The sequence below is a fragment of the Lissotriton vulgaris genome, chromosome 5 (genome assembly GCF_964263255.1).
Source record: "Lissotriton vulgaris chromosome 5, aLisVul1.2, whole genome shotgun sequence".
Lineage (NCBI taxonomy): Eukaryota > Metazoa > Chordata > Amphibia > Caudata > Salamandridae > Lissotriton > Lissotriton vulgaris.
This window is the reverse complement of record NC_141693.1, coordinates 273,244,996-273,271,963: the sequence shown is the minus strand read 5'-3', so window position 1 is coordinate 273,271,963 and position 26,968 is coordinate 273,244,996. Positions and strand designations below refer to the sequence as shown.

The window sequence follows — 26,968 nt, the reverse complement described above, 5'->3', positions numbered from 1 at the left end:
GATTGAGTTTCTTCTAGCTTTGTAACTCACTAAGTGTGGGGTTATATTAATATCTGCTGCCCATACCCTTTAGATGTCAATGCTAAATTTCAAATGCTGTGCCTCAATTTATCCCATAATCGTGCTGCTAGGTTTCTTAATTTCTCCCCTTGTTTGTACTATTAAGCTCTGCTACCTGTCATTTGGCCTGGGGGCTGTCTGAATGAGCATGCGTACCCCTTGAGGGATGAATCCCGATGACCGATTTTCTTTTTGCCAAGTTGGGGTTCCTGGGAGGGCAGGTGGGTAATGTCTCAACCATGTTTGGGGTTTGGAGTGGAAGGGGAATGGTGGGGGTTTGGAGTAGGAGGGTGAGGTGTGTTTCCTTCACTGTTATGTAATATGCTACATGACTACACTTCTCCCTGCTCTTTTTTCTTTGGAAGCCACACATACTGTAACTTGCTCTGCAACGACATATTGTACCCGCAAAATTGCTAGCACGGAGCCACACATTACTACCATACACCGACTACATGGCTGAGCTACAATTTGTGACTTGGAATATTAGAGGCATGAACAATTTCCGAAAAGCCCGACTTATGCATGCGTATTTACTAGACACAAGACAGATATCTGTTTTCTTCAAGAGACCCATTTAACCACACACACTGCCACTAGGCTCAACTCAAAACATTACAGCGATAAGTATTCCTCCTTTTACTCTAATTATGCCAGAGGGGTCACAATCTTGATCAGGAGGGGATTGCCATGGAGAACCACTCCCACCATTACTGACCCTGAAGGCCGCTATGTAATTCTCACAGGTATTTTATATACCCAACCCGTGATTCTAGACACTGTTTACGGTCGAAACCCTGACAACCCGGAATTTCTTGCCCATGTCTGGAAGCTCATCTCCTCTCTTGGCCCACTCCCATTGCTGTGGGGCGGGGACTTCAATATTGCCTCGCACAGCACTCTCGACCGCTCTGGCTCCCGCACACTTCATCCCGAATGCCACTGTCATGCTGAACTCCATAATCCTTGATAACTTCCCAACAGACTGGTGGAGACATCACTACCCTTACGAGCGCAAGGGTACTTATATTTCTCCAGTATTAGGGGTGTCTTTCATAGATTCACATGCTTGAATATTCCCCGTCGTCGAAGTGGGAGTCCCACGGTACATAAAATAGCAGTAGTATATGCATATATAAATAAAAAAGTACCATTATTATATATATATACATACATAAAATACAGTAAAATATCCAAAATTTAAAAGTACCATAGAACAGAATAGGCCCATAGAAAGCCTCAGGGAGAACTCACTTTAGTAACATATCAGTGTCATTATGTATTGGTCGACATTCTAGCCAATCAGGCTGTAGTTCCCTCTAGAACCTTCTCCTCAGAAGCCCAAGTCCTCGGATTTTCTACTGCACGTCGTGTGAAGGGAGTCTCCCTGAGCTCTGCTCAGTTTTTCTTCTTACAAAGCTGTTTTTTCTTCTCAAATGTCTTCCTCAAGGAAATCTTTGTTCAGACCATGTCCATCATCTGGAAAATTGCGTCTCTTTCATGAAGATCCACACAGTAAATGCATTTACTGTCTCTACCTGGACCATGAAGTGAAGAACTGTAAGTACTGCCGTACTTTTCCACCTAAAACTTTAAGGGACAGAGAGGCCTGTCTCCTTCTGTGGCTTCAGAAGTTGAAGACAACGGTTAATGTGGTCTCGGAGGATGAGTGTCTCTTCTTTCCAGTCAAAGACCTCTCAGAAGCGTGGGTCGGAGACAGAGATGCCTTCTCCTTTTCTCAAGAAAAGGAGACTTGTAGAAATCTCTAAAGATGTCTCCCCACAGGATTTACCTCCAATTACGCCTACGAGACCTGGCTTTCCGACGTCATTGTCCAAAGCCATGCCATCATCCACGGGCACTGGCTCGACAACGACTAAATCCGTAGATGCTGTCTCCACGTCGACGACGACATGTTCAATGTCTTCGAGGACTACATCGACGACGTCCACCTCATCGACAACAACCCATGAGGTGAGACCCATTGCCTCTATCTTAAAGATCTCGTCGACGGCTATCAAATCAACTCCGTCGACGAAGAAACCACCGTCAACGCGTCATTCGTCGACGCACTCCTCGTCGTCGACCAAGAATACAGCATCGTCGACAGGCAGCTGTCCGTCGATGGGACCTTCCTCGTCGACGACTACTAGTCAAATAATACATAGATTTCGGGCCGGACTTATGAACTACAGTAAATAGGAGCATCAAAAACATTTAGAGAAAGTCATCTGTTAAATGAAATCTTAAATCTTGAGAATCAACGAGAAGAACACAGACACCTAACCTCGTCCTATAAATATTCAGAAGCCTTGAGGAAGTCACATTACATGACGAAACACGTGTCGGCTGTTGTTTCTTGTGGATCAGGAAGAGGAGGACATACAAATACCAATTGTCCCGTATACTCTGTTTGCCATCCTCTCCTGGCCAGTCTTTCATCAGTGAAATTTGTATTATCCTTTGTCTGATTTATAAATCATTCTGATTGTGCTCACTAATGTGTGTTAATAAAATCCTCTTACCTATAAGAACCAAAATTTTTACTTGTGGATGAATGTTTAGGATCTACGTACAGAATAAGTCTTATTTTTTAATAAATAAGGAACTAAATTGTTACAACTGAGTGCCGGGATATTGGATTATATATGTCGATGATGTCCTCGAATCAATAAAGAAAGATAAAGATACGGATACGGCCAAGGCGTTAGGAACTCTCCAATATAAAAACAGCCATTTCGAGGAGCACGTGGTAGAGGCGGCAACTCTTCCACTTTTCGTGGATCAAACCAATATCGCTCCTACAATGACAACCGGCAAAGAAATACTTATCAGTCCCAAAATCGACAGACCTCCTCCAGACCATACCAGAGGAAAACCACCTACACAGGTGGTTCAAATACAAAGAAACAGTGACAGTACCAGCGTCAATTTTCCACCGACTGTGTAAATTGGAGGACGAATCTCCAATTACATCTTGAATTGCTCCAACATCACCTCCGATCAATGGGTCCTAGAAGTGATTTCAAAAGGACATACCCTGGAGTTTACAGAATTTCCTCCCAATCGCCCTCCTACTGGTCCGCCTCCTCCCCATTTCGAAGAACTATTGACTCAAGTCTAATTAATGATCAGAAAAGGTGCTATCTAGGTCGTACCACAAGGCCGGCAAGGGGTTTTACTCCCGCTTCTTTTTAGTCAAGGAAAAGTCTGGAGAGTGGCACCCCATTTTGGATTTAAGGACCCTGAACAAATTCATCACGTCAAAAACATTTCAAATGTTGACCTTGCTCCAAATTTTAAATTATCTCAATCCCGGAGAGTTGTTCTCCACGATCGACCTCCAGGACGCATACTTTCATGTGCCGATTCACCCCAGGCACAGAAAGTATCTCCGTTTTACAGTCTGACACCTACATTTCCAATTCAGAGTTCTGCCGTTCGGCCTACGTTCAGCACCGAGGTTCTTTACCAAGATCATGGCCCCGGTAGCTGCTTTTCTGCACCTACAAGGCATTCAATTTTATCCATACCTGGACGATTGTCTTATAAAGGCTCCGAACCTCCAACTGGCAAACCAGCACACTCAGTTTTGCATCTCTCTTTTTCAAAAATTGGGCCTTTCCATCAATTGCCAGAAGTCACACTTTCGCCCGTCACAGCGCCGAGATTTTCTAGGAGCCTCACTAGATTCTCGGCTGGCAAAGGTTTTCGTCTCCCAGGAAAGACAAGACCGCATGCTCAAGATGGTACGATTCCTGCAGTCAAAGCTGTACGTTTCAGTCCGGATGTTGAAATCATACCTAGGTATGGCTTCCTCTGGCATACAGTTGATCCCCCACTGCAGGCTACATATGAGGGTCGTACAAGAGGAATTAGACCAGCAGTGGAAACAGATTTCAGGATCATTCAACGACAGGATCCTTCTCACGCCCCGCATTCAGGTGGCACTGGAATGGTGGGCTCACCCCCCAAACATATCCATGGGTCGGTCTTTTCAAGACGCAACTCCGACGCTCACAACCGATGCGTCCCTGGAGGGTTGGGGAGCGCATCTCGAAGGAATGTCAGTAAAAGGAAAGTGGACTGCAATCCAACGCACTTGGCATATAAACCGCCTAGAGCTTCTTGCGATCTTCCTTGCCCTGAAATCTTTCCGGAGGATAGTACAGGGCCAGTCTCTGCTGGTGAGGACAGACAACACCACCAGCATGCATGACCTAAACAAACAGGGCGGCACAAGGTCCCTTCTGCTTTTCCGACAAGCACAGGAGATATGGGAATGGGCGATTCATCATCAAATTCATCTTACAGCCATCCATGTGCCGGGTGTTTCCAATGTTCTGGCGGATTCGCTCAGCAGGTCTCTCTCGGACAATCACGAGTGGGAACTCAACCAACCAACTCTCGAGTTCATTTACCGTCAGTGGGGCCAGCCGCAGATGGATCTCTTCGCGACTGCCGCCAACAGGAAATGCCAACGCTTTGCAAGTCGTCATCCCCACAGAGAGTCGAGCGGAAATGCATTTTCGATCAGCTGGTTGAACGAATTCATCTACGCTTTCGCTCCGCTTCCTCTGATTCCGTGCCTGTTGCACAGGATGAGGCTTCAACCCGGTCATGTCATCCCGATCGCACCCAAGTGGCCGCGACGCCCATGGTTCTCGGACCTGCTTTTGTTTTCCCAGAACGAGCCAATATCGCTTCATCCTCTGCCTCACCTCCTCACGATGAAGCAAGGGCAGATTGGCCACCCAGATCCGGCATACCTCCAGCTCCATGCCTGGAACCTGAACACAATGAATTTGCGCGTCTAAGCATCGACGCAGATTGCAGAGAAGTGTTAGCGCACGCTCGCGCTCCATCCACCATTAAGCTGAAGTGGAAGTGTTTCTGTGTCTGGTGCCACACCAAAGCCTTGGATCCAATGACCGCCAAACCGGAACAGATCCTACCTTTCTTCCTATCCCTTGCAAAGTTAGGACTTTCTCACTCCACTCTTAAGGTATTTTTAGCAGCACTTTCCCGCTTCCGTCATGATGGTTCCACCTCGCTGTATTCATCTAGAATCATCCAACAGTTTTTCAAAGGCCTCTTCCGTATGTTTCCACCCATTCGTCGTCCTCCACCTGCTTGGCGCCTAAATCTGGTTTTGTCTCAGCACCTCCTTTCGAGCCCATCCACTCAGCAAGCTTAAAATTCCTCACATGGAAAGTTGCTCTATTGCTCGCCTTGACATCATCTAGGCGTGTCAGTGACAGTCAGGCTTTCACAATTCAGCCTACTTTTCTCCAGTTCTCCAATGAGGCTGTTACGCTACGTACTAATCCTAGATTTATCCCGAAAGTTCCAAGTGATTTCCATCTCAATGAACCCTTCATTCTAAAGACTTTCTTTCCTGATCCACAAACTCCTGCTGAACGTTCATTGCATTCCTTGGATTTGAAACGCTGTCTCAAGTTTTACATTCAGCGTACTGCATCATTCAGGAAATCGGATCAATTGTTCGTGGCCTATGGCCCGACCTGCAAAGGACAACCTGTTACCAAACAGACTATTATTAGGTGGATTTATTCTACCATTACTTTTTGTCATCAACGGGCTGGCAAGCCTCTTCCTGCTCCAGTACGTGCTCATTCAACTAGAGCTGTGTCAGCTTTTACTGCCCTCTTTGCGGGGGTACCTTTACGGCACATTTGCAGAGCTGCTACGTGGTCGAGCAGCCATACTTTTACGAAGCACTATTGTCTGCAATCAACAGACGCCGTAGATGCGGCAGTGGGACAAGCGGTGCTGCGGAATCTTTTCCAATAAGGTGAGCCTCTGTTGCTACATAATGGTTTTTTCTCTTGAATTGATATATTACATATTTAATGATATGTTCTTGTATGCTTGAAGTTTTGTGTTACCTTTATGACTTATATGATGATTTACTGCTTTCTACTCTTATTCAAGCATGTGAATCTATAAAAGACACCCCTAATACTGGAGAAGAACATAAGTTACTTACCTGTAAACTGTGGTTCTCCAGTATTGGTGTCTTTCATAGATTCACATGCGAACCTCCCTTCCTCCCCTCAGAGGCTCTTTTCTCCTCAGGCACTTTTGGTTACTTTGTGCTACGAAAATCTGAGGACTTGGGCTTCTGAGGAGAAGGTTCTAGAGGGAACTACAGCCTGATTGGCTAGAATGTGGACCAATACATAATGACACTAATATGTTACTAAAGTGAATTCTCCCTTAGGCTTTCTATGAGCCTATTCTGCATTGGTACTTTTAAATTTTGGATATTTTACTGTATTTTATGTATGTATATATATAATTATGGTAATTTTTTATTTATATATGCATATATTACTGCTATTTTATGTACCGTGGGACTCCCACTTCGACGACAGGGAATATTCAAGCATGTGAATCTATGAAAGACACCAATACTGGAGAACCACAGTTTACAGGTAAGTAACTTATGTTCTTCCAACTCCCACAACTCCTGGTCCTGCATCGACCTGTGGCTTGTCAGTCAGTCAAATTCACTTTATTCAGATAATTATTATCATAAAAGTATGCAACAAATATACAATAAAATACCCCCAGAAATATTATAAAATGCAATCGAATTCATCAATATACAGGGTAAAAAGGAAGTCCCATCAAGTTACCAACAGTGAGCCCAAATTATGATCTTATCCTAAATTCTTCTTTATTCTAACTGCGGAAGTTAAAAAGCTAGCAATACTAAAAATTTCCCATGCAGTATTCAACATTTGGAGATAAATAAAGGCCAGTCTTGCCTTTATCCTTTAAAATAGGAAATATAAATAGATTTCGAATATGCAGAACGTGATCGCAAAACAAAATGCAAGAAATCCTGAGTAGAAAAATTGTCACACGCACATACATTTAAGTCCTCCAACTATTTCCACCCCTTAGGTTCAGCAAAGAGCAAGGGCATTTGATTCAATCTAAATCGAACCAAAAGAAAACGATGCTGCTGATTCGACACAATTGTCAAATACGGCTCAATCGTTAATGTTGTGCATAGCAACTGGTGTGCTCTCACCAAAGGCTTATTTAATTCCACTTGCTCTCTATCACTTTTGGATATTTGGACATACATGTTTTTAGCCCACAATATATCTGCCTTAACCATTGTTTCTGGAGAACTAAATAACTCTGGTCTCCCCAAAAATGTAGCAATCCTTTTTACATAATTCAACCATGGAATACAGTTAACATAGTCAAGGGGATAGACAGTCACGGATAATATCGCGGTTCATCGCAAGCTCAGGGTTTATCCAAATGCTAATCCATTTAAGCTGCGGAGCCACTTCTATGGTGTCTGAAATGAAGCCAATGCCCAGCTCTTGATGAGTGATATAAGTGGAAGTCGAAGACTGAGGCGACAACAAATTTCTTAAAAATTTGTTTTCCACAATTTGGATATCCTTGGTGTTCCTATAACCCCAAAGGTCAGATCCATAACTTGCAATAGAGAGACATTTGGCCTTATACTTTTTTTTTTTTTTTTTTTTAAAGTATTTTATTGATTTTCAACCCATACATAACCCCCCATACAAGGCTCATCATCAGCATGGGCAATTTGCTGGATACATTATATGTAGAATCATCTTCCATAGTGGAGCTTTGCAGTCGTTTCAGAGTCAGTATCACAATAAGCTTCCCAGCCTCCACTTCTTTTACCAGTGGCAACACCATTACAAGTATCCAAAATACCCCGCAACATAATGGAAGCTCAGCTTGGTGCTCCCGCAGTTGTTTGCCTCCCCCCCCCCCCCCCCCCCCCCCAACCCCCCTCCAAACCACTACCACCGTTGTGCTCTAAGTATTCAAAGCCAGGATTTTCAATCATCAGCATCGTGCCAGGGTATGCTAGTGTCCTGTTGCGTGTGTGGTGTTTCCCAATTCCTGCCAAGCTCGACCTTGCTTCCTTACCCCAACAGCCACCCCAAGCCTATTTATAGTCTGTGTGCTCCGACATTTTCCTGCGTAGCCTCCACAGAGTCTGAGTCCGGTTCTGGCAATGCCAGCGGTGCCACCAGGGCCTCCCATGCCCGTGCAGTTTCCATTGCCTTTTCGTTGTTGGCCTTATAAATACTTAACATAGCTTGAATCGGTCTAGAACCCAATCTGCGTGCAAAATCTAAGACGGCAGTAGTTGATCTTGCCATTATATTTCTTTTGGCCTGCATTTGTGGGATCCAAGACCCCCTTTCATCAAAAATCACTCCTAGATATGAGAATTACATTACCCGAGTAAGTTAATTCCTCTCACAATAGTGAGTCTTCTATTTCTTGGGCTTAGTCCCCATGATCATAATGTAAGATTAAAAAAATTTACATCCATATCCAGAGACTTCATAAAAATAGTAAATGTGGTTAAGAGATGCTGTAGACCATTCGCCCTTCTAGCTAAAAGGGCAGCATTGTCCGCATATAGGAGTGCCGGAATTAATTTCTGACCTTTACGAGGGATGTCCTTGCTAGCACCCGGTAAAATCTCATTGAGATTGCTAATATATAAAGTAAATAAAATTGGTGCCAAAATACAGCCTTGTCGCACTCCCTTACTTATTCTAATATTGCGTGTTAAATTGCCTTTTTGATCAAATCTTACTGTGGCTTAAAGATCAACGTGAAGATCTGCTAAGAAATTTACGATGTTCTCATCTACTCCAAGCTTCAACAGTAAATGCCATAGTTTAGATCTATTTACTCGGTCAAAGGCAGAGGAGAGGTCCATAAATGCTAGATGTAAAGTGCCCTTCTTTGCAAGAGTATATTTCCCGGTCAACAGGAGCAAGTTCAGGCATTAATCAGTGGTACCTCTCCCCTTCCTAAAACCACACTGTAGCCTGTGGCTTGTCACCCGTGATGTGCTTGGCTGGTCCACGTCTTCTTCTCCTCCCACGCACACATTATCAGACCACTTATTGGTGCTCCTCACCGTTCGACTACCCAGCTCGTCTAAAAACATGTTCGCATGGTGCCTTTTCCCTCATGCACTTCGTGACACTGCGTTTCGTGAGGAACTCCGCGTGGCCAAGATCGAATTCTTCAAATTGAATATGGGCATGATGTACTCCCCCTTCCATTTTAGGGGAACCATTTAAAGTCCTGATCAGAGGCGAGCATATTTCCAGACAATCCGTGGTCCTACAATCACTTCGAGGCACTCTGGCGCGATTAGAATCAGAAATTAAGCAACTTGATCTGACCTATAGCAGCGCACCATTCCCCTCCCTCCTGGAGGAAATACGCCTAAAAATGTCTGAATACCAGTCCGAAGCTGAGCGCGAGGTTTCACACTTTGGCTGTGAAGCGCAAGCTCGCCATTATGGGGAGAGCGACCCCCCTGGTAAAACCCATGCTCACCTATTGCAAAAGCCCCGTGCTTCAACCTACATCACAGAGTTACGTGAAGAAAGTGGTTTCAGAATCGTCGCCCAACAGGTTATACTCGACAATCTCCCAATTCTACTCCTGTTTATATACTGCCGGCATCGAAACTCCTCCGGACGTTTTCACACAATATTTTGACACTAACGAGCTGTTATGGCTCAGTAATGTGCATCTAGAGTGCAAGGATGAGCCTTTCACTCTTGAGGAAATCGCCCAGGTGATTTCTAGCCTTCCCAGCGAGAAGGCGCCCTGGGCGAATGGGCTAACGGCGGCCTCTTATAAGGAATACGCTACTGTCCTCATTCCACATCCAGTCGCAATGTTTAATGAGTCGGTCGAGAGAGGTCACTTTCCCACCATGCTCCGTGAGGCACTAATCACTCTTCTGCTTAAACCTGGCAAACCCCCTTGACTCATGCGACTCTTATTGCTCGCTTTCATTAATCAATACGGATAATAAAATCTTTGCGAAACTCCCCGCCAACCGCCTCCTTCCCCTCATGATACTTATTGCTCGCCTGTATCAATCTGAATTTATACTGGGCCGTGCCACCTCTCATAACTTGTGTACCATCTTCTCCATCATACATCAAATCAACCCGAACGTGCCCGCAGTGGCTGCCCTGTTGAATGCCACTAAGGCATTTGACTCGCTAGAGCGGCCCTACCTCTTCAACTTGCTGGCCTGTCTGGGACTTAGCCCCCTTTTCATTACCAAAATAAAGTTACTATATACACTACATGCAGCACGTATCCGTATCAACAGCCAAATCACTAAACCAATACACATCTCCCGTGGCACCAGGCAGGGTTGCCCCCTGTCTCCCATGCTTTTAGCAATAGCTATGGAGCCACTGGCGGCGTGGCTAAGGCAACATCACACACAAAGTGGAATTGGCTTCTCATCCCGCAGCTTAGTCACATCAATGTATGCGGATGATGTCGCCCTTTTTAATCGAGAGCCCCAAGGAAATCTAGACCCTATGACCAGAGAGGTCATCCGATTCAGCTCTACTCCGGGGTGCAGACAAACTGGGGGAAATCAATTTTATTTCCGTTAACTGACGCAACCCGCCCCTTCGATACAGAATATCTGATTACATAGGCCTCTGGCCCGATTAAATATCTGGGAATTTGGCTCACTAGGAATGTTGACGAGCTGTGGAAAGAGAACTATGGCAGAGCGATCGATTGACTAGAGTCCAGAATTCTTATCTGGAAAGCCCTACCGCTATCCCTTGTCTGTAGAATTGCCATTGCTAAGATGGTAGTCCTGCCCAAATTTTTATCTATTTTTAAATATTCCGCTGCCACTTTCATCCCAATTTTTCCGGAGATTACGCTCCAACATGATTACACTTTACTGGGCGGGCCGCCAACCGCGTTTTGTGTATGATATCCTAACGCTGCCCTTCACATGCGGAGGGCTGGGGGCTCCTGACTTTTAACTTTATGCTTACTCAGCCCAGGCTAGTTTATATTCCTTCCCTATACGGCCCCTAAGGGTGAAATTGACACTGTTGAATGTATGCGCTGAGCCTGGGACGGAATACGTAAACACACTAGAATCCCAACACTCTATGCCCCAGCTATGACGCTGGCGAACTACCCATCATTCCCTCCACTCCAAACATCCAGTATGGCGTGACGCGCTGCTTGACTCTGCATTACCACAAATTCAGATCTGTACCCTAATTATCTATTCCTTACACTTCCGGAGAATACTACTCCCCTAAATAACCTGCTGTACTTTCAAATCCACATCACTTGTAAAGATACTAATGCCTCATTTCCTGCCCCCCCCCCCGGCCCAATGCACTGTACTAGAATATATTCACACTACTGCTTCTCCATGTAAACTGATCACTAGACTCTGTGCGCTGACGCTCGTAGCTTCCCCAGTCGACACTGAGCGGACGCGACTAGCCTGGATGTCTGACCTCTGGGATGTTCCCACGCCTGCACAATTGACGTACTGCTGCAATCCGTCCCAAAAACATTCACCGAATTACCGTTTATGCCTCATACATTTTAAGTACCTACACCCATTGTGCTTCATAAAATGGGACTCTAACTACATGAGATGTGCTGCTCCAGACACCACATTTATACACTTTGCCTGGACGTGCCCTTAGGTTATGGCCTTCTGGCATGACGTATGCCACATCATAATTGACATCACTTCGGACACCCTAGCTCCAGACCCATTAACCTGCCTGTTGGGCTTTGTCAAAGATATTCCGGATGGCAGTAGAGGTTTGTCCGCAATGCTGCTAATACTGGCTTGGCGCTGTGTGGCGATCCCTTGGGGTCGGAAACCTGCACCAACTCCTACGGCCTGGTTGGCAGACGTAGCATATTGCCAGACTCATTTAACTGAATACTGGAACTTCGTGCCCCCAGCCAGTCGACCAAATGACATATGGGCCCCCCTGGTAGAGTACCTACAGCTGTCAGACCGTAACTCTCCCTCCCCAGATCACGCAAGAGCAGACCTGGACATGCCCTTGAGTCATGGTTGAAAACGACGATGTGGACTCTTACATTAGCATGACGCAGTGATTTTGTGTGCACTAAATTTCGGATTGTTCTGCAAACTAGAATATGTGTAATGTAACCTCAGTGGCTACCATTGCGTGGCAATGTTCATGTACTTAGGCTATGGCTATTCCATACTGCTGTGTCTTCCAAATGCATAACCTGAAATGTTTATTTTGCCCAAAATAAGTTAAAAAAAAGAACTTTCCTGCTAGTTCATCGTTGTTACCTGCAGTTCGTGGTGGTACAGGAGTATTTTCAGTTTGCTGTGCTGACCTTTGGCCTCACTAGCACCTATTGGGCATACATGAAAATGGTGGCAGTGGCTGCAGCGCACCTACTGAGGTCAGGTTTGCCAATCTTCCCCTACCTCCACGACCGACTGGGTGTTCGTCCCAGGCAGACATCATTCTCCTCCAAACTACGGCGAACCTCCTGTCATTTTTGGGGTTCACTATTTACATGCCACTGTCGCAGCGGAATCCTCTGATGCTCCCCTTCATCGGAGCCATTCTGGACATGGTTCAGTTTTATGCCTTTCCCCTGGAAGAGTCCAGGACATTCCGGTTATGATCCCAATCTTGCAGCCTTAGTCCTGGATTTAGGTGAGTTAGATTTTGAGACTACTAGGAATTATGTCCTCCTGAATCCTGCTGGTCCAGCAGGCCAGGTTGTATATGTGGGCTCTGCAGTGGGACCTAAAGTCACAGTGGGCCAAATATCATGGGGACCTCTTCAATTGGATTTCGGAGGAGACTGCAAGAGGTCTGCAGTGTTGGTTAGTGGACCACAATTGGCTCAGGGGCAGACCCCTCTCCCTTCCCCACCCAGAACTGACAATGGTGAGCGTTGCATCGCTTCTCAGCTGTATGACTATCTGGGAGAGGTGAAGCCTGTGGTCTCGGTTCCACATAAACCTTCAGGGAGCTGAGGGCCAATTACTTAGTGCTAAAAGCCTTCCTTGCGACCATCAAAAGGAGGCTGGTACAGGTGCCCACTGACCACACCATGTCCATGGGGTGCAGCAAACCGCGTGGGGTAGAGTCCAACTCTGTACCAGAAGGCTTTGCACCTCTGTAAATAACTGGACCACCTCAGAAATTTCCTGGTGGTTAACCACCTGGCAGTATCATTGAATGCACGAGTGGACAAGCTCAGCCATTTATGCTGGACCACGAATGGCTGGTACATCGGGAGGTGGCACAAGGTCTCTTCCACTAATGGGGAGAACCTTTTCTTAATCTATTATTCACCGCTGAGAACGTCCGATGTTAGTGTTTCTGCGCATTTGAGTTTCTAAGGCCTCAAGTGGAACTCAGGACTCCAGTATGCCATTCCACCAATGCCATTCATTTACAGAGTAGAAAAAGAATATATGGAAAGACCAGGCTCAAGTCCTCCTAGTGGCTCCAGATTAGGTAGGGAAAATTAAATGTCCAGAACTCTTGGGCCTGAGTATATGTCCTCCAATCAGGATGCCCCTCTAGGAGGACCCGCCCTCGCAGCAACCGGGCGGGGTTTTGCACCAATGCCTTTGTAATCTCCACCTTCATGATTGCAGATTGAGCAGAGACTCAAAACAGCTTCGACCTTCCTCTGGAGGTGGTGGTTGTCATCTTGGCAGCTAGGCGTCCCTTGGCGAAACCTGTATGCGCCTGTAGTTGGGGCAGATTTGTGACTTGGTGCGGTACTCACCAAATTGACCACATCCAGGGCAAATTATCCTATTTGTTCAGTCTCTTGCCTGGCAAGGCTTTACTTTAGGAACAGTTAAGGGTTACTTTCATTCTTTTTGACCTTCTTGGGGTTGCCTGATCAGCCCTCGTTGTTTAAGTCACTGGTTATGATGCAATTTGTTTTTTATTTTTTTATTTTTATATAAAGAGTAGCAACAGGTTTTCCCCCTTCTCCTTTTACCATACCTCAATGGAACCATAATCTATTCCCGACATGCCTGATGTGCACTCCATTCGAGACACTCGCTATATGGATCTCTTACTGCTCCTTACTATCAAGACTGTGTTCTTCATTGCCGTCACCTTGGCACAGCATGTGAGTGCGCTTCAGGTGTATTCCTTGGCAAAAAAAACAGCCACGGAAGGGCTGTGTGATCTTTCTACTCGGGTCAAAGCTGCCACCACTGCATTGTATGGCAGACTCCCTGTCCTAGGCATTTGCCAGGCGGATTCATATGTTCCTGAAACCTTCATTGCCTGGGCAGTCTGGTTCGCTGGGAGGGGCATTCCCTCTCTGTCCTACGTGACTTTCTAGTTTGAGTCCATTCAAGGACCTACTTGTGAAAAGGTATTGCTTTTGATATCTATTTCAAAGGTGAGGAATCTTTGGCTAGAAGTCCCTATCAGAAGAACAAGTTACTTCTCCTCAGTAACAGGCTTTCTCGTAGACTTGCAGCAGATTCCCCACAACCTTTCCAACCTCCCCTTTCTGTGATTCGACTCTATCCACTAAGTTCCCAAGTCTATGAATCTGCACACTGTCAACCAATTTGCTTTTGGGGCCCTGCGTCTGGGGATGCAGACAGTTAAGCCAACTGACGTCCGCACGCAAGAATGGCACCTATATAGGCCTTGCACATCATTTCCACAGCGGCGTCCCCTTCAGGTGCAGAGGTACTGCTGAAAGGTTTCCACATCCAGCCTGATGCCTGAGGATTATTCAAAAGTTGAGGAATCTTCAGCTAGATAGTCTCTACCAGAAAGAGTGTTACAGCAGGTAAGTTATGTTATCTCGGGACACAGCAAGCATTACACTCATCTGGAGGAATGAGGAAACACTGTCTAACTGAGCAGTGTATTTGCTTTCCATGCATTAATACATATTAGTTCGACCTGTCACACTTGCATTCCGCACTCCTGTATGCAAATCTTTACTGCTTTAAGAACACTTATGCAGTTGTAAATTGGAGGGACATTTTAAATTGATCTTGGATTGAAAGCATGCTTCCAAATACCTCTACAGGCTTTACAACCCCATATCTAAATGGCTCACTCCAGCATGGGTCATTGTTCTCATGTTTTTTTCCAATTTCAAAGAAGGAAAACCGTGTGTAGGTAGCATTGATGCTCTACATATTACTGGTTTTATTTTTGGGTAGGTTTTTTAATGTGTTTGCATTAAAAGATAAACGTGAAACAAAATGAGGTGGTCACGTAGATTTGTAATTTTTTTTTAATGAACAATTCCAGATTTCATATTCTGTGTACCAGAATCCTGCAAATTAGCAGAAATGTTTGAAATTTCTCAAATGTAATAAAGATTTGGATGCTGGAGAACGTCTGAAGCAGGCAAGTACATTTTTCTATACTGTTGGCATACGTTCCTGAGCTACTGCTGGTATCTTTATTTGTTTAAACAAATATTTCAGAAGTAGCTACATCAATGTGAACAGTAACAGAAATAGCGTTCTTTATCTGCGGGATATCTCTGCATATTATGGCTTTTCCCACATCTTTAATTCATAGTTTTAACAGTTTCAGGTCATCGGATCTGAAAAACAAATTAAAGATTGCTGGCCAGCAGTAGCTCTAGTATGTTTACCAAGGTGTCCTATTCAATTTGTCACTGGCAAAGGATGGCTGAGTAAGGTACTTGTTGGAGCAGGCAGCTGTGTCTGCTCACTAAAACAAAACTGTGGAGTTGTAGAATACTTAGGTGGGTTGGATGCCACTGGTATTGGACAGCGCAAGGAAAGGGGGTTGCTCTAAACGTTTTCATATATGGAATATGGGTCAGTGAAAGAAAATGTTCATTGTTGGCATCCCTTTTTTTATTTTATTTTTTTAATGTATTTAAATAACCAAGGCACGTTACGTTTGATGCTTCTGCCCCCTGTCCGGTGATTCTCAAGATCTAGCAATGATGGGACACTAACTGGTTACACTATCAAAGAGATGGTTTTTGTTTTTAGTTTGTGAATATTCCCACATAATAAATTGTTTATCCTTTTGGCGTTAAAAATCTTTTATGATGTCCTTTCTATTGCTTTTCCCTTCATACTCATCTATGATTGGCGCTTTTACCACATGTCTGGTTGCCTTTCATTCTTCTCTGCATCTTTCACATCATGGAATGTAGGATTTAAAATGAATTGCCCAAAGTGCTTTTTGAGGGTAGTTCTGCTGCTGTTTGACTGTTTTCTCTGCTGGTTGCATTGTCCTTCCTTCTTATGCAGTGGTCCGATAATGCTTTGCTATGGCAGGGGAGGATTATTATTCACTGAATTTGTCCATTTGTTGTTAACTTTATGAAGCAAAAGAACTTGTCTCTGATTGGATGCCTAGGCTGCGTACACGTGCCTTTCTGGATAGCCCTAAAACCATACATGTGTATTTGCCAATTGTAATTAAGGAGTTCGCCAGTCATCCTTCCAAATGAGATTGTGTGTCCAGGATTATCTTCAATATATTGTCAAGAATCTGTGAGTTCCCTCTCAAATAGATTTAGTAGAGCAAGATTCTTGATTTTGCCAGAGTCCTGTAGACCTGCATTCACTTTAGGTGTCTGAATTGCAAACCTGGCAGGTGAGAGGATCCAAAAGGACATTTGCAAAACTCTCCCAAGTATAGATGTAATCTGCCTTTAGAGAATTGATAAATGCCGACACTTTGATGTTCTCTGTGGCCAAGGAGAGATTGCCTCTTCCAAGGGGTTGTGTCCACTCATACTGTGCAGGTAAGTGTGCTTTCTTTTAATATAACTTGAGAGCAGGAATTGGAACGCCTCCTTTACTCCTCTCATAATGCTTTGTTGCACTTGGGACCAAAACCATTGGATGTAATTCCTGTTTTGGGAGAAACTGGTTGGTGTTTAACAATTTAATTCTATGTAAAGATCATTGTGCACGTAAGTGGAACCACTCATTGGATATAGTCAAGCTGCCCATCATTTCAATCTGCTTTTCTTCCCTCCTCCATGGTGTCCGGTGCACAGCGGCATGCAGGAGTTTCTGCGATATTATGTAGTGACCAGTTAATCTGTCATATGATGACGTAGCAACTGCTTACCTGGGCTCTTTTGTGCTATGGGTGGGTAGCTAAGGGGTAGTACCACATTTTTATTTTATTTATAAGGTTTTTTTTGTACTTTTTAATGCCCATGGTACAGTGTAATTGGACAAACCTCAGCAGTTGTCTTAGAAAAGTGAGGTTCCTGGGCTTGAGACTTCAGCTGCGTAGATGCCCACTTGTGGTGTCCAGTGGGTAACATCTATTGTGTTGAGCCAGTGTCTTCATTTTGCAGGTTTCTCTCTGGTGATTCATTGACTCCATTTCAAAATACAGTTCCAGTGGATTCCTCTGATTCATTGCAATTTCTGCTGACTCCTCCAAGCATGCTCCAGATGATGAACCAGAACCTTTACCGCACCTCACGGCGATCCTCCCCTTCCTCTCTTCGTGGACGTCTGAATAGGGCGCTTTCCCTTGGCACCATCCCATCTCTGGCCAGAGCAGGTATACATCGAAGTTTCTTGTAATGTTGTTACTTAAATAAGGTGATGTTGATGTCTTCTGTTGCCAAAGAGGGGAGAAGGTATTTATTCTGTTCTCACAAAAGATAGGTCATGGATTTGAGAGCAGCTTTTGAGACATTTAATTGTGATAGCTATTGTCCTTAATTTGTTACTTGCATTTTCAACATTCATAAGTTAGTTTTGCACTATAATTGTTTATCTGGCTCTACTAAGTGTCCTCCAATGTAAAATAAATAAATCGGATGCCACCGTGGTCCTAGCCCACAAGTACAGAAAGCTTTTTTATAGAACAATAGAAATTGTGGTGCTCTCCCACCTCTTCACTGAACTGTCCATTGCAGTGTAAGGAGCCCATGACAATGACATGCCTTTGTCTGTTCTTCCTGACCACTAAATGAGTCCTGAAAACCAATTGTCACTAATTCAGCCATTTCTTTACGGCTGGAGAGGCCCAAGGACTTGGCCATAGCCCTCGAGTCCTCGAAATGCTCTAGAGCGGAGTCCCCTTTGTCGCCAAAAAGGCGACGGCCAACAAAGGGCATGTCCATGAAGGTATTCTGGACAGCTCCTGAAAAGCCAGTCTATCTCGTCCAGGCATAGCGTTGAAGGGCTACCGACATGGAAGTCGTCCTGCCTAGAGAGTCTGTGGTATCCAGCCCACAACGGATGGTAAACTTTGCCGCATCCCTCCCAGCTGCAACAGCCTGGTAGAGCACTGTCCGGGCCTCCTCCGATCACTGAGGCAGCACTTGTGCAACCGTGTCCCACACAGAGTGGGAATAACGGCCCAATAGATGTGCAGTGTTCACCGACCGCAGTCCCAAGCTGGTGGAAGAGAAAATCTTCTTCCCAAGATGATCCAGCTTCTTGGATTCCCTATCTGGTGGAGCGGTAGGGAATGCGCTCTTGAAGGTAGAGGCTTGGATCACCAAGCTCTCAGGGGTGGGGTGTTGGGAGAGGAAAGTGGGGTCGCCCGGAGCAGTGCAGTGGTGTCGGGCAACCATACAATCCAAGGGAACCCCCGTGTTGGGCCTGGACCAGGTGCCCAAAAGGACATCGGTGAGGGCTTCATTGAACGGCAGCAGGGGCTCCGAAGAGCTCCCTTGTGGTTGAAGCGCCTCTATCAGGAGGTTAGTCCTGGCCGCCCCTGTAAAGAGCTCGAGGTTGAGAGCCTCGGCCGCCCAACGCAACACTATTGTGTATGACGCTCCCTCCTCCGTAGCCACGGTAGGAGGAGACAACATGCCAAGGTCAGGGGAGGTATCAAGACCACTGGCATCACCCAGGTACTCTCTCCAGTCCAGATCATACTCCAACTGGTCGGTTAGAGGGTCACCTGACCCCTCCCAGTCCTCCTCCTCATCCTCTGGGTGCCAATCTGACCTAAAAGGGACACCAGGGCTGAACAGGGGCACAAACCTTGCTCGGCACCAGATCCAGCTCCCTATCCACATCCGGATGGAGGCCGGGAGCACAACCGGCGTCTAATTCGGGTGCAGTGCTGGAGGAAGCGGCGCCGGTGGAGGCATAATAATATGGTAGCCGGCGCTGATCTGGATCCAGGACTGGATCCATGGGGGACCTGTGGCGCCAGAGCCGTCTGTGGAGAAGGCCTAGGCCCCCCAACCGAGTCTGCAGGGCCTGAAGGTGCGTCAGCGGGTTCGGGCCTGCATTGCCTCGTAAAATTTACGAAGCTGGGCAGGAATCGCTCCGCTTCCAGGGAAGGGAGGGAAACTGAGTCTGCTCTTCAGGCACTGCACGCAGAGTCACGGAAGGGGCACCGCCCGCATCCCTTGTCTCGTCAGCCGACTGACGGTGAGAAGTCGAAGAGCTATAATGCTTCTTCGACTTCTTCTTGTGCTTTGACTTACCTGACCCAGAGTGAGAAGACTTAGAGGATGAATGATGATGACTCTGCAACCGATCCCTCGACCTCCCTCGCGACCGGGACCTCTAACGGTGCAGAGTAGACTGCCGGGGCTCAAGAAGCTTTCGGGACTGCTCCCGCAAAGCCTTCGGAGCCATGGACCGGCAGTCTGAGCAAGACTTGGAGTCGTGGTCGAGTTCAAGGCAAAAGAGGCACACACTGTGCGGATCTGTAACCAACATCAGTTGAGAACAGGAACCGCAAGTCTTGAAGCCGGGCATCCAGGAGTCGTAGGACTCAAAAAGACTTTGACAAAAGTCGCTCAAAAGTTCAGTCAAAAAGTGACTGGAGGTACCGATCTCTCCAGATGTGGTCTCTCTCCGGATCTGCGCTGGCTGGCACGGAAAAAGAAAGAACTAGTGTCAGCGCGTGAGGGCGGCGTCTAAGTAGCTACTGCAACGTCATCCCGGCGACCAACGACAAACACAGAGCCGACCGACGCCACCTTCCGACGTGCAGAGGTACTGCTGACGAAAAAAACTTTCCAGATTCAGTCTGACGCCTGGGGGTAATTCTAGGGTAAGGAATCTATAACCTATGTTTCTTACAGATATTTCATTACCGAAGCTAAGTAACTTGTTCTTTGGGGGGTCCCAACAAGTGTCCATCACCCTGCCCTATTAGGACGTGTGAATTCATCATTCTTTTCATATTAAATACAGCTTCAGTCATTACCTGAGATGTGAGTTCCAGAGTGACCCTGGAATATCTGAACATCTTTCACCCATTTCTTTAGCAACACACTAGCCTCAGTGAAAAGAAGGTGAACTACAGCCAGTGAGTTGTCCAATCCTACCCCTACCAGAGGCCAGATCACCTCTGATTTCTGCATCACATTACAGGAAAGGGGAGCCCCAGAGCTTTGTTTACCCTTAAGACTGATAAGCCTACTGTATTTATACAAATCTCAGTTGCTTCTGAAATAACCTTTCTAAGTGCTTTGTATGTACTACTCCCTCTGTTACTTTCTTGATCTGGATAACTTGTAAACGTGGCACATTGGAGTGTATTTAAGGCCTGTGATACCTATGCAAAGCAAATAATATCTTTCTCCTGCTTTTAGCTGACCCATAAGATTCGAAGAAAGAAAACCTGGAGAAAAGTATTGGCCAAGACTGCAGGGGTAGGCTCCCCTGGCTACAGAAATTAAAGCCAATTGGCTTTTGGTACAAGTCTGTACAGAGTAGTTCTTCTAGGTAGGACAAACGGGCACATTAATGCCCAGAATTCTCCATGGTGTTGAAGGTCTGACGAGACAAATTTGTACCTACTTCATATAAACCTCCTACAAAATTAGACCCCTCCCTCAGATCTCTTCCTCGTCAGAGTGTGAGGTAAAGTAGAAATATTCTCCGTCAAATCCCTCTTTCACAATGCCCTTGACCTACTCCATGCGTCAACAGTCCGCTCTCCAACCTTTGTGGAAAAAAAGACCTAGTTGACTATCCGGCTGCAAGTGAAACATTAACCATCAAACACCAGTCCACAGCCACATAGGCAAGTGCTTTTTATGGTTTGGTGTTTACATTGCCATAAAATCACGCCAAAATCATCTGTGGTCCCTTTCAATATCTGGTTTATACAAGCAAAATCAATTGGTAGTAGTCTTGATCTGCTTCAGGTCAAACAAGAGATATGTCGACATTTTGACCCAGTTGTCATACTACGGGTCTCTTCAGATAGACTTTTAGATGCAGATTCCTCACCTTCTGACTATTCCCCAGGCATCAGACTGGATCTGGAAATTTTTCAGCAGTCCCTCTGTGCCAGTTGGTGGCTCCGTACTGACGTGCAGGGCCTATATAGACGCCACTCCTGCACGCTGACGTAGGTACATTCCTTTCCATAATATTGGACGCAGATCCAGAGTAGCTTCTTGTCTCTTTGAGATTACCTTTTCAATTTGTAAAACCATATGCACAGGAGATGTCACCTTCCAAATCGACAGATTTTAAACCTTGTAGGTACCATCTCAAACAAATGTCTGACAAACCCTCACCAGGTTTACATTTGGTTGAGTTGCATCTCTAATGCCTGCAGTGATTGCACATTGATTAACCTAAAGACTATCCAAGACTGCGGGGCTAAACTCTACACTCATATCACAAACAAGGCCACGCGGGCTACAACCCCCTCGCTACGAGGGAGGAGCTAACAGATGTTTTTATTAGAAGGGGACAGGTGTACTAAACCCCGATGTGAGCCTGGTGTGGTGAAAAAAGTGCAGTGCTGTAATGTGAGGGATTAAAAGTGGGTACGGGGTTAGCAATGCAGCCGTCCCCTTCTAATAAAAATATCCCTGAGCTCCTCCCTTGTAGCGAGGGGGTTGTAGTCCGCGTGGAGACTAGGTCTCTCACGCGAGGAAGCACCCCTATGATGAAGCATGACACCTCTGGTGTGTGAGGGGACCCGTCCTTAAAAGGGAATTTTCCTTTGTGTGTAGTAGTATACCCAGTCACTTTTCTGACCTCTCGTTCTTTTAACCCATGGCCTTGTTTGTGATATGATTGAGTGGGGAGGTGGCACACGCAGGTCCTAAAATCTCCTCTAGCCCCCTTGTGTGAATACAAAACTCTACATTGCCAAGCACTAGAAGACTCCGTGACAGGACCACCCCAAGTTGAAAGTTCAATACCGTTCTAAATCTAGAATTTGCAGGAGTCATTCAAGAACTCTGTCTTTGCCTTGATCTGTGTTATCAGGTACTTCGAAGAAAAAGCACAAGAAGGCCAAGCAGAGCGTAACCCCTTCCCGCCACTCTCACTTTCCTGTGAGGACGGCGCTATCCTTTTCGTTCTCGCTTCCAAAGTCCGTCTGTCAGATCCTATCCCACAACTTGTTCCAGCCATCCAGAATTTCCGGGGCCATCCGCTATGCAGGAGGCCATGATCCGACTCTTCATTCCTTTGGACCCCATGGAACCACGAGACCCATCATCAAAGATACTGCCGGCCAGTACTCCCTCTGCACCGGTTAGACTCTCCAGACCCATCATGGTGCCACTTCCAACTCTACCTCTGATGCCAAGGTCGGTGTTGGTTGGCACTTAGACGCTAGTACTTATTCCATTGATGCCTGAAGACTAGGCCTATTGTTCTGAGTCAGCACTAGTCCGACCTCAACTGAGGTCTCTCCTCCCGCTGTCGAGCCGCAGCTTCTGCCATCTGAGCCTTCACAAGAGAAAATGCTAACTCTGCATTACCTGTACAGATTTGGATAACCATGACAACGTGGGTTATTAGATTGGGCAGCCATACCATGAGGAGAATTCTTACAACTAGTTACAAGATGCTGGCGGCCTAGACCTCTCCCTCTTCAGTGGCAGAACTAGGGGGTGCTTCTCTCACACCCTAGTGTGATTATTACAAAACGGTAATGTGTAGGCAGCTAAAGTCATTTACCTGCTGCTTCCCACCTTAGCAGTCAAGACCAATGTTCTTACAGAGGTCCTTCACTCAGGCCAAACATTCCCTGAGCGCCTCTTAACGATGCCCTTCAGATGCTTTTGTTACTTTGTTGGGAGCTGTCCACCAGGCAATCTGGCGTTCCCCTGCAAGTTTGATGGTGCAAATGTCTGCTAGCAAAACAAACTCCACACGTTCCTAACAACTACTCGCGCCCCCCCCCCCACCCACCTCACCCCCAAAAAGGAGATCATTGATTGCAACAATTGTCGCAAGACTTGATAAAAGTAAAGATGCAGACATCACCCTAGTATGTCTAATTGGACACCCAAGACCCCGTTCATTTGTTTGGTTAGAGTATTCTCCATAGTAGCCACATTTATATGAGCGCCAAACTCCTTACCCATCTTGGGAAGGTACAACTTCCTAATTTGTCTGACATTGCAACATATATTCACCTATTGCCAGAGGGCAAGAGGTGAAGCTATTCTCAGAGGGCACAAGAGGTTCTGCAGCTACAGTTGACTCTGACATTGATGTTGCTAAAATGAGGTTCGTCATGGATGGCTCCATGCCACATTCTACAGTCCAGAAATCCAAAGGCAATTGTTGCTATGCCTGTTGACGTAGACGAATTATTTGGAAAACATATCGGCCACATTTTCCAACCCGTACAGACCGATACAAATACTGCCTGATCCTCTGCAGTGCTACAGCAAGGGGGCATTCTGCCCTTTCAAGGCATGAGTGAGGAGTCAGCCATAGTGTTAAGAATGATTTTGGGGAAGTCACTACCAACTTGAATCACAAAGTGTCTATAGGCATCAACATCCTAGAGACCAACATCAGTGGCAATGTACACCCATCCACAATCAAAGCTCAAAAGAGCTAATTCAAGACCCACAATGCTAGATGTAGCAATTGGCTCTTGACATCTAGTAACATCAATTATGTTCTTGGAGTCATGGCCCATGAACAGGATGAGATCTGCTTTCTGGAACAATTGGGGAAAAACATTGGACAAATGGGTCCCACATCTGATCAAATATGCCCTTGTGAAAGGTCTGTGGTCTTGACCGGAGACTAGCATACACATCAAGTCTAGAACTGAGGGCTCTTGGATGGAGGCAACACTCCTACTTAGCCTACATGGAAGGTTAATTCTTGGTGATAAAGACTGTAAACAGAACTTCAGTGTTCTACATGAGTAAGCAGCGCAGAACAAGAACACAAACTGTTACCAGCGAAAGCTCCATGGCCTTGGGCCATGCACTATCGCATAGCCCCGCAGGCAGAAGACGACCACGTGGGTCCACTCAGCCAAACAAAACCGATGTACCACAAATGGGAACTCAACAAAACAATATTGGTTCATCAAACTACTTCATCTCCCGGACGCAGATGCCATTCTATTGGGATCATACCAACTTGCTCCCAGGATACTAGTACCAAGAATTGCACTCTGCCCAGGATAGCTGAAGCCATCAGCAAGACTCCCGAGTATTAGTTTTCTTGACTACATAGTCTTGCGCATTCTAGAGGCATTCTTGCACAGACAAGGGCTGAGTCAACAAATTGCATGTATAAGTGAAAATGGCAAAGATTCTGCATATGGTTCTCATCTAGAGGTCTTGAAACTTTTTCTGTCCATCTTCATTTAGTATTGCTTTACTTAAGAGAGCTAGCAAGGTCCGAACTTAAACATACATCTTGCAGCTGGATCAAAATGTCATCCTATCCTTACTCGACCATTCCTATAGGCTACTAAAGACATTAAACAATTAGACTAGGGTCTTTCCTGGGATTTCCTGCTCACTTGATATCTAACAAGAAGATGGAAGCTCAATATGGTTTGTCACAGTTAATGAAGAGCCCATTCAAATCCTTAAGGCAAGTGCAATGTGTTAAATAACCAAAGGATCACTGGTGATGATGAACAGAGCTTTATTGGTGGGACAACTACAAGAAGCCAGCTGTGCTTGCCAGTGACAGGATGGATCTCGAATGAGCGTTGAACTGTTCATGAAATCCTCCAACCACTTCATGACAGACGTCAGGGAATGCTGAGAATCTAACTCTGAACATGCATCATTGACCCCACAAACATTTTACCCCTGACCCCTACCAAGACGTACCCCAATAAAAACAAAATAATAAAAACAAAGCAATATCAAACATAACAGTTTAAACAAATGCAAAGTAAAGAAAAGTCATAAACCATATATAGACTTAATAAAGACCACAGTGATTCATGTAATCAGGTTTCTTAGGAACTCTCTTGGGTCTTTGTGATCCCTTACTTAAATGTGGTAAGTGACGATGGCTAGTTTCACCATCAGTTTCTGAAGCTCATTACAAGCATAATGAACTTGCAAGGCAACATCTCCATCAATCCACCACCAGCCACCATTTTGTCAGCATCACACAACCCATGCAAATTGATCACACTATTTTTTTGATCCTTTTAGATCCGTTATGGAGCCTCTACTCCTCTCAAACACTCAAGTAGTTGGGAAAAACATCAACCTGGCTTGGACTTTGGATCCCAACCTGTCCCCCATTCTTGAATTAGTTTAAACATGCCCTGGTATTGTTTCTATCTGTAATAAAATGGGATTCAAAACTGAACTTTTGAATTCATGGTAAAAAACGAACCATCTCGTAATCATTGCCTTTCCCACCTAAGAGATAAACTAGAGGTTTGTGATTAGTACATACTATTCACTCTTTCCCCACTCATAAGATTGGAAATTAAGCACAGCCCATTCATGCAGGAGAGCCTCTTTTGCCATGTAGTATAGCTCTGACTTTCTTTAAGATCTAGAAGCCAAAGCTTTTGTACAATCAACTTTACCATTTATTTGTGTGAGGACCAACCATATGCCCATAGCATTCTCCTCTACCTTGATCACACAGGGTATTCCCTTTCACATATACTTTAAGAGCTAGTGCATTGATCTATTAACTTCTTGGTATTCTCAAATGCAGCCTTTTCCACATCCACCGACACAAACTAAACACCATTGGGCAATGAGCTTTTTGACGATTCAATAATAATTGCAAACCCATTGACAGATCGGGCACAATATTCACAAAGACCTAAGAATGATTTAACTTGTTCTACATTCTGAGATTGAGTTGCTTCTTAAATGGCACTTGCTAGATCCTTTCTTAGTATCCTAATTAATTCACACCATTGGTCAAAAACTGTGCTTGCAAAGCAAGATGTAGTCTTTAAATGACGGTACTCCACTTTGGCTTCTGAATAAATTACATTTGTATTTGAAAAGCTAAGGCCAAAACAAAAGGCATTTGAAAGTAGCAAAGTTCCAAAAAGCGTTACAAACATGGTGAGGGATTTAGATTCCTCAAACAAGCTAATCTGCTGGTGTCCTGTCTTGAAATCAATGGTCAAAGTTCCTTTCTCATCCGATCTGTGCAAAAATCTCAAATATCTTTGGTAAAGGATGACCATCTATTAAAACATTTTTGTTCATAGACCTTTATGTGTGCACAGGAGCATCTCCCTGCTTTTCCATTTAGCCACTACAATTGACGTGACCCGGTCAGATGAGTAATCTGGTTCAGTAGTTTTAAGTGCTACAGGCATATTCAGATGTTTGCACAGTTGTTAGCAGACTCTCAAAGTACTTGTCTCGCCTTGTGGCTCACTGGAATTCCTCTGTCTTTTAAAATCCTATTATTTTAACAAGCATTTGCAATGTAATAGGTCTCGCATTTCCAAGAGTTGGAGCTATTGGCATTGTAAAGGAAAATGTTTTTTATTTTTGTGTTTTGAAAACCTGCATTTGGTGCGTAAGCACGCACTCTGTACTTATGAACATTGCTTGCGAGAAGCAAGGCTGGCAATAACTGCGCCTCTTTTACAGCCGGCCTTGCTTCTTATAAGCAAGGACTGTAAGTAAAAAGTGCGTATTCATGCACCGCTTGCAGGTTTTTTAAAACACATAAATAAAAGGCATTGTCATTTACAAAGCCCATAGCTCAAACTCTGGTACATGCAAGAGCTATTGCATTGTAAATGCTTGCTCTCTTTGTCACCATTTGTGTATGTTTACTTTCGGTCTGCCTCCTGTGACTCGTACTCCTATTCATTTTGATAGT

At 45.2% G+C, this 26,968-nt stretch overlaps 1 protein-coding gene across 2 annotated transcripts in view; it reads left to right on the top strand.

Moving 5' to 3' along the window:
- Positions 1 to 26,968, top strand: part of TMEM201 (transmembrane protein 201) — a 274,511-nt gene that overhangs the window by 185,278 nt on the left and 62,265 nt on the right. For both annotated transcript variants that reach the window (XM_086921392.1, XM_086921393.1), the window contains one exon: positions 17,281 to 17,492. In XM_086921392.1, the coding sequence (XP_086777518.1) occupies positions 17,281 to 17,492 (212 nt within the window). The remainder of the gene's footprint in view (positions 1 to 17,280; positions 17,493 to 26,968) is intronic.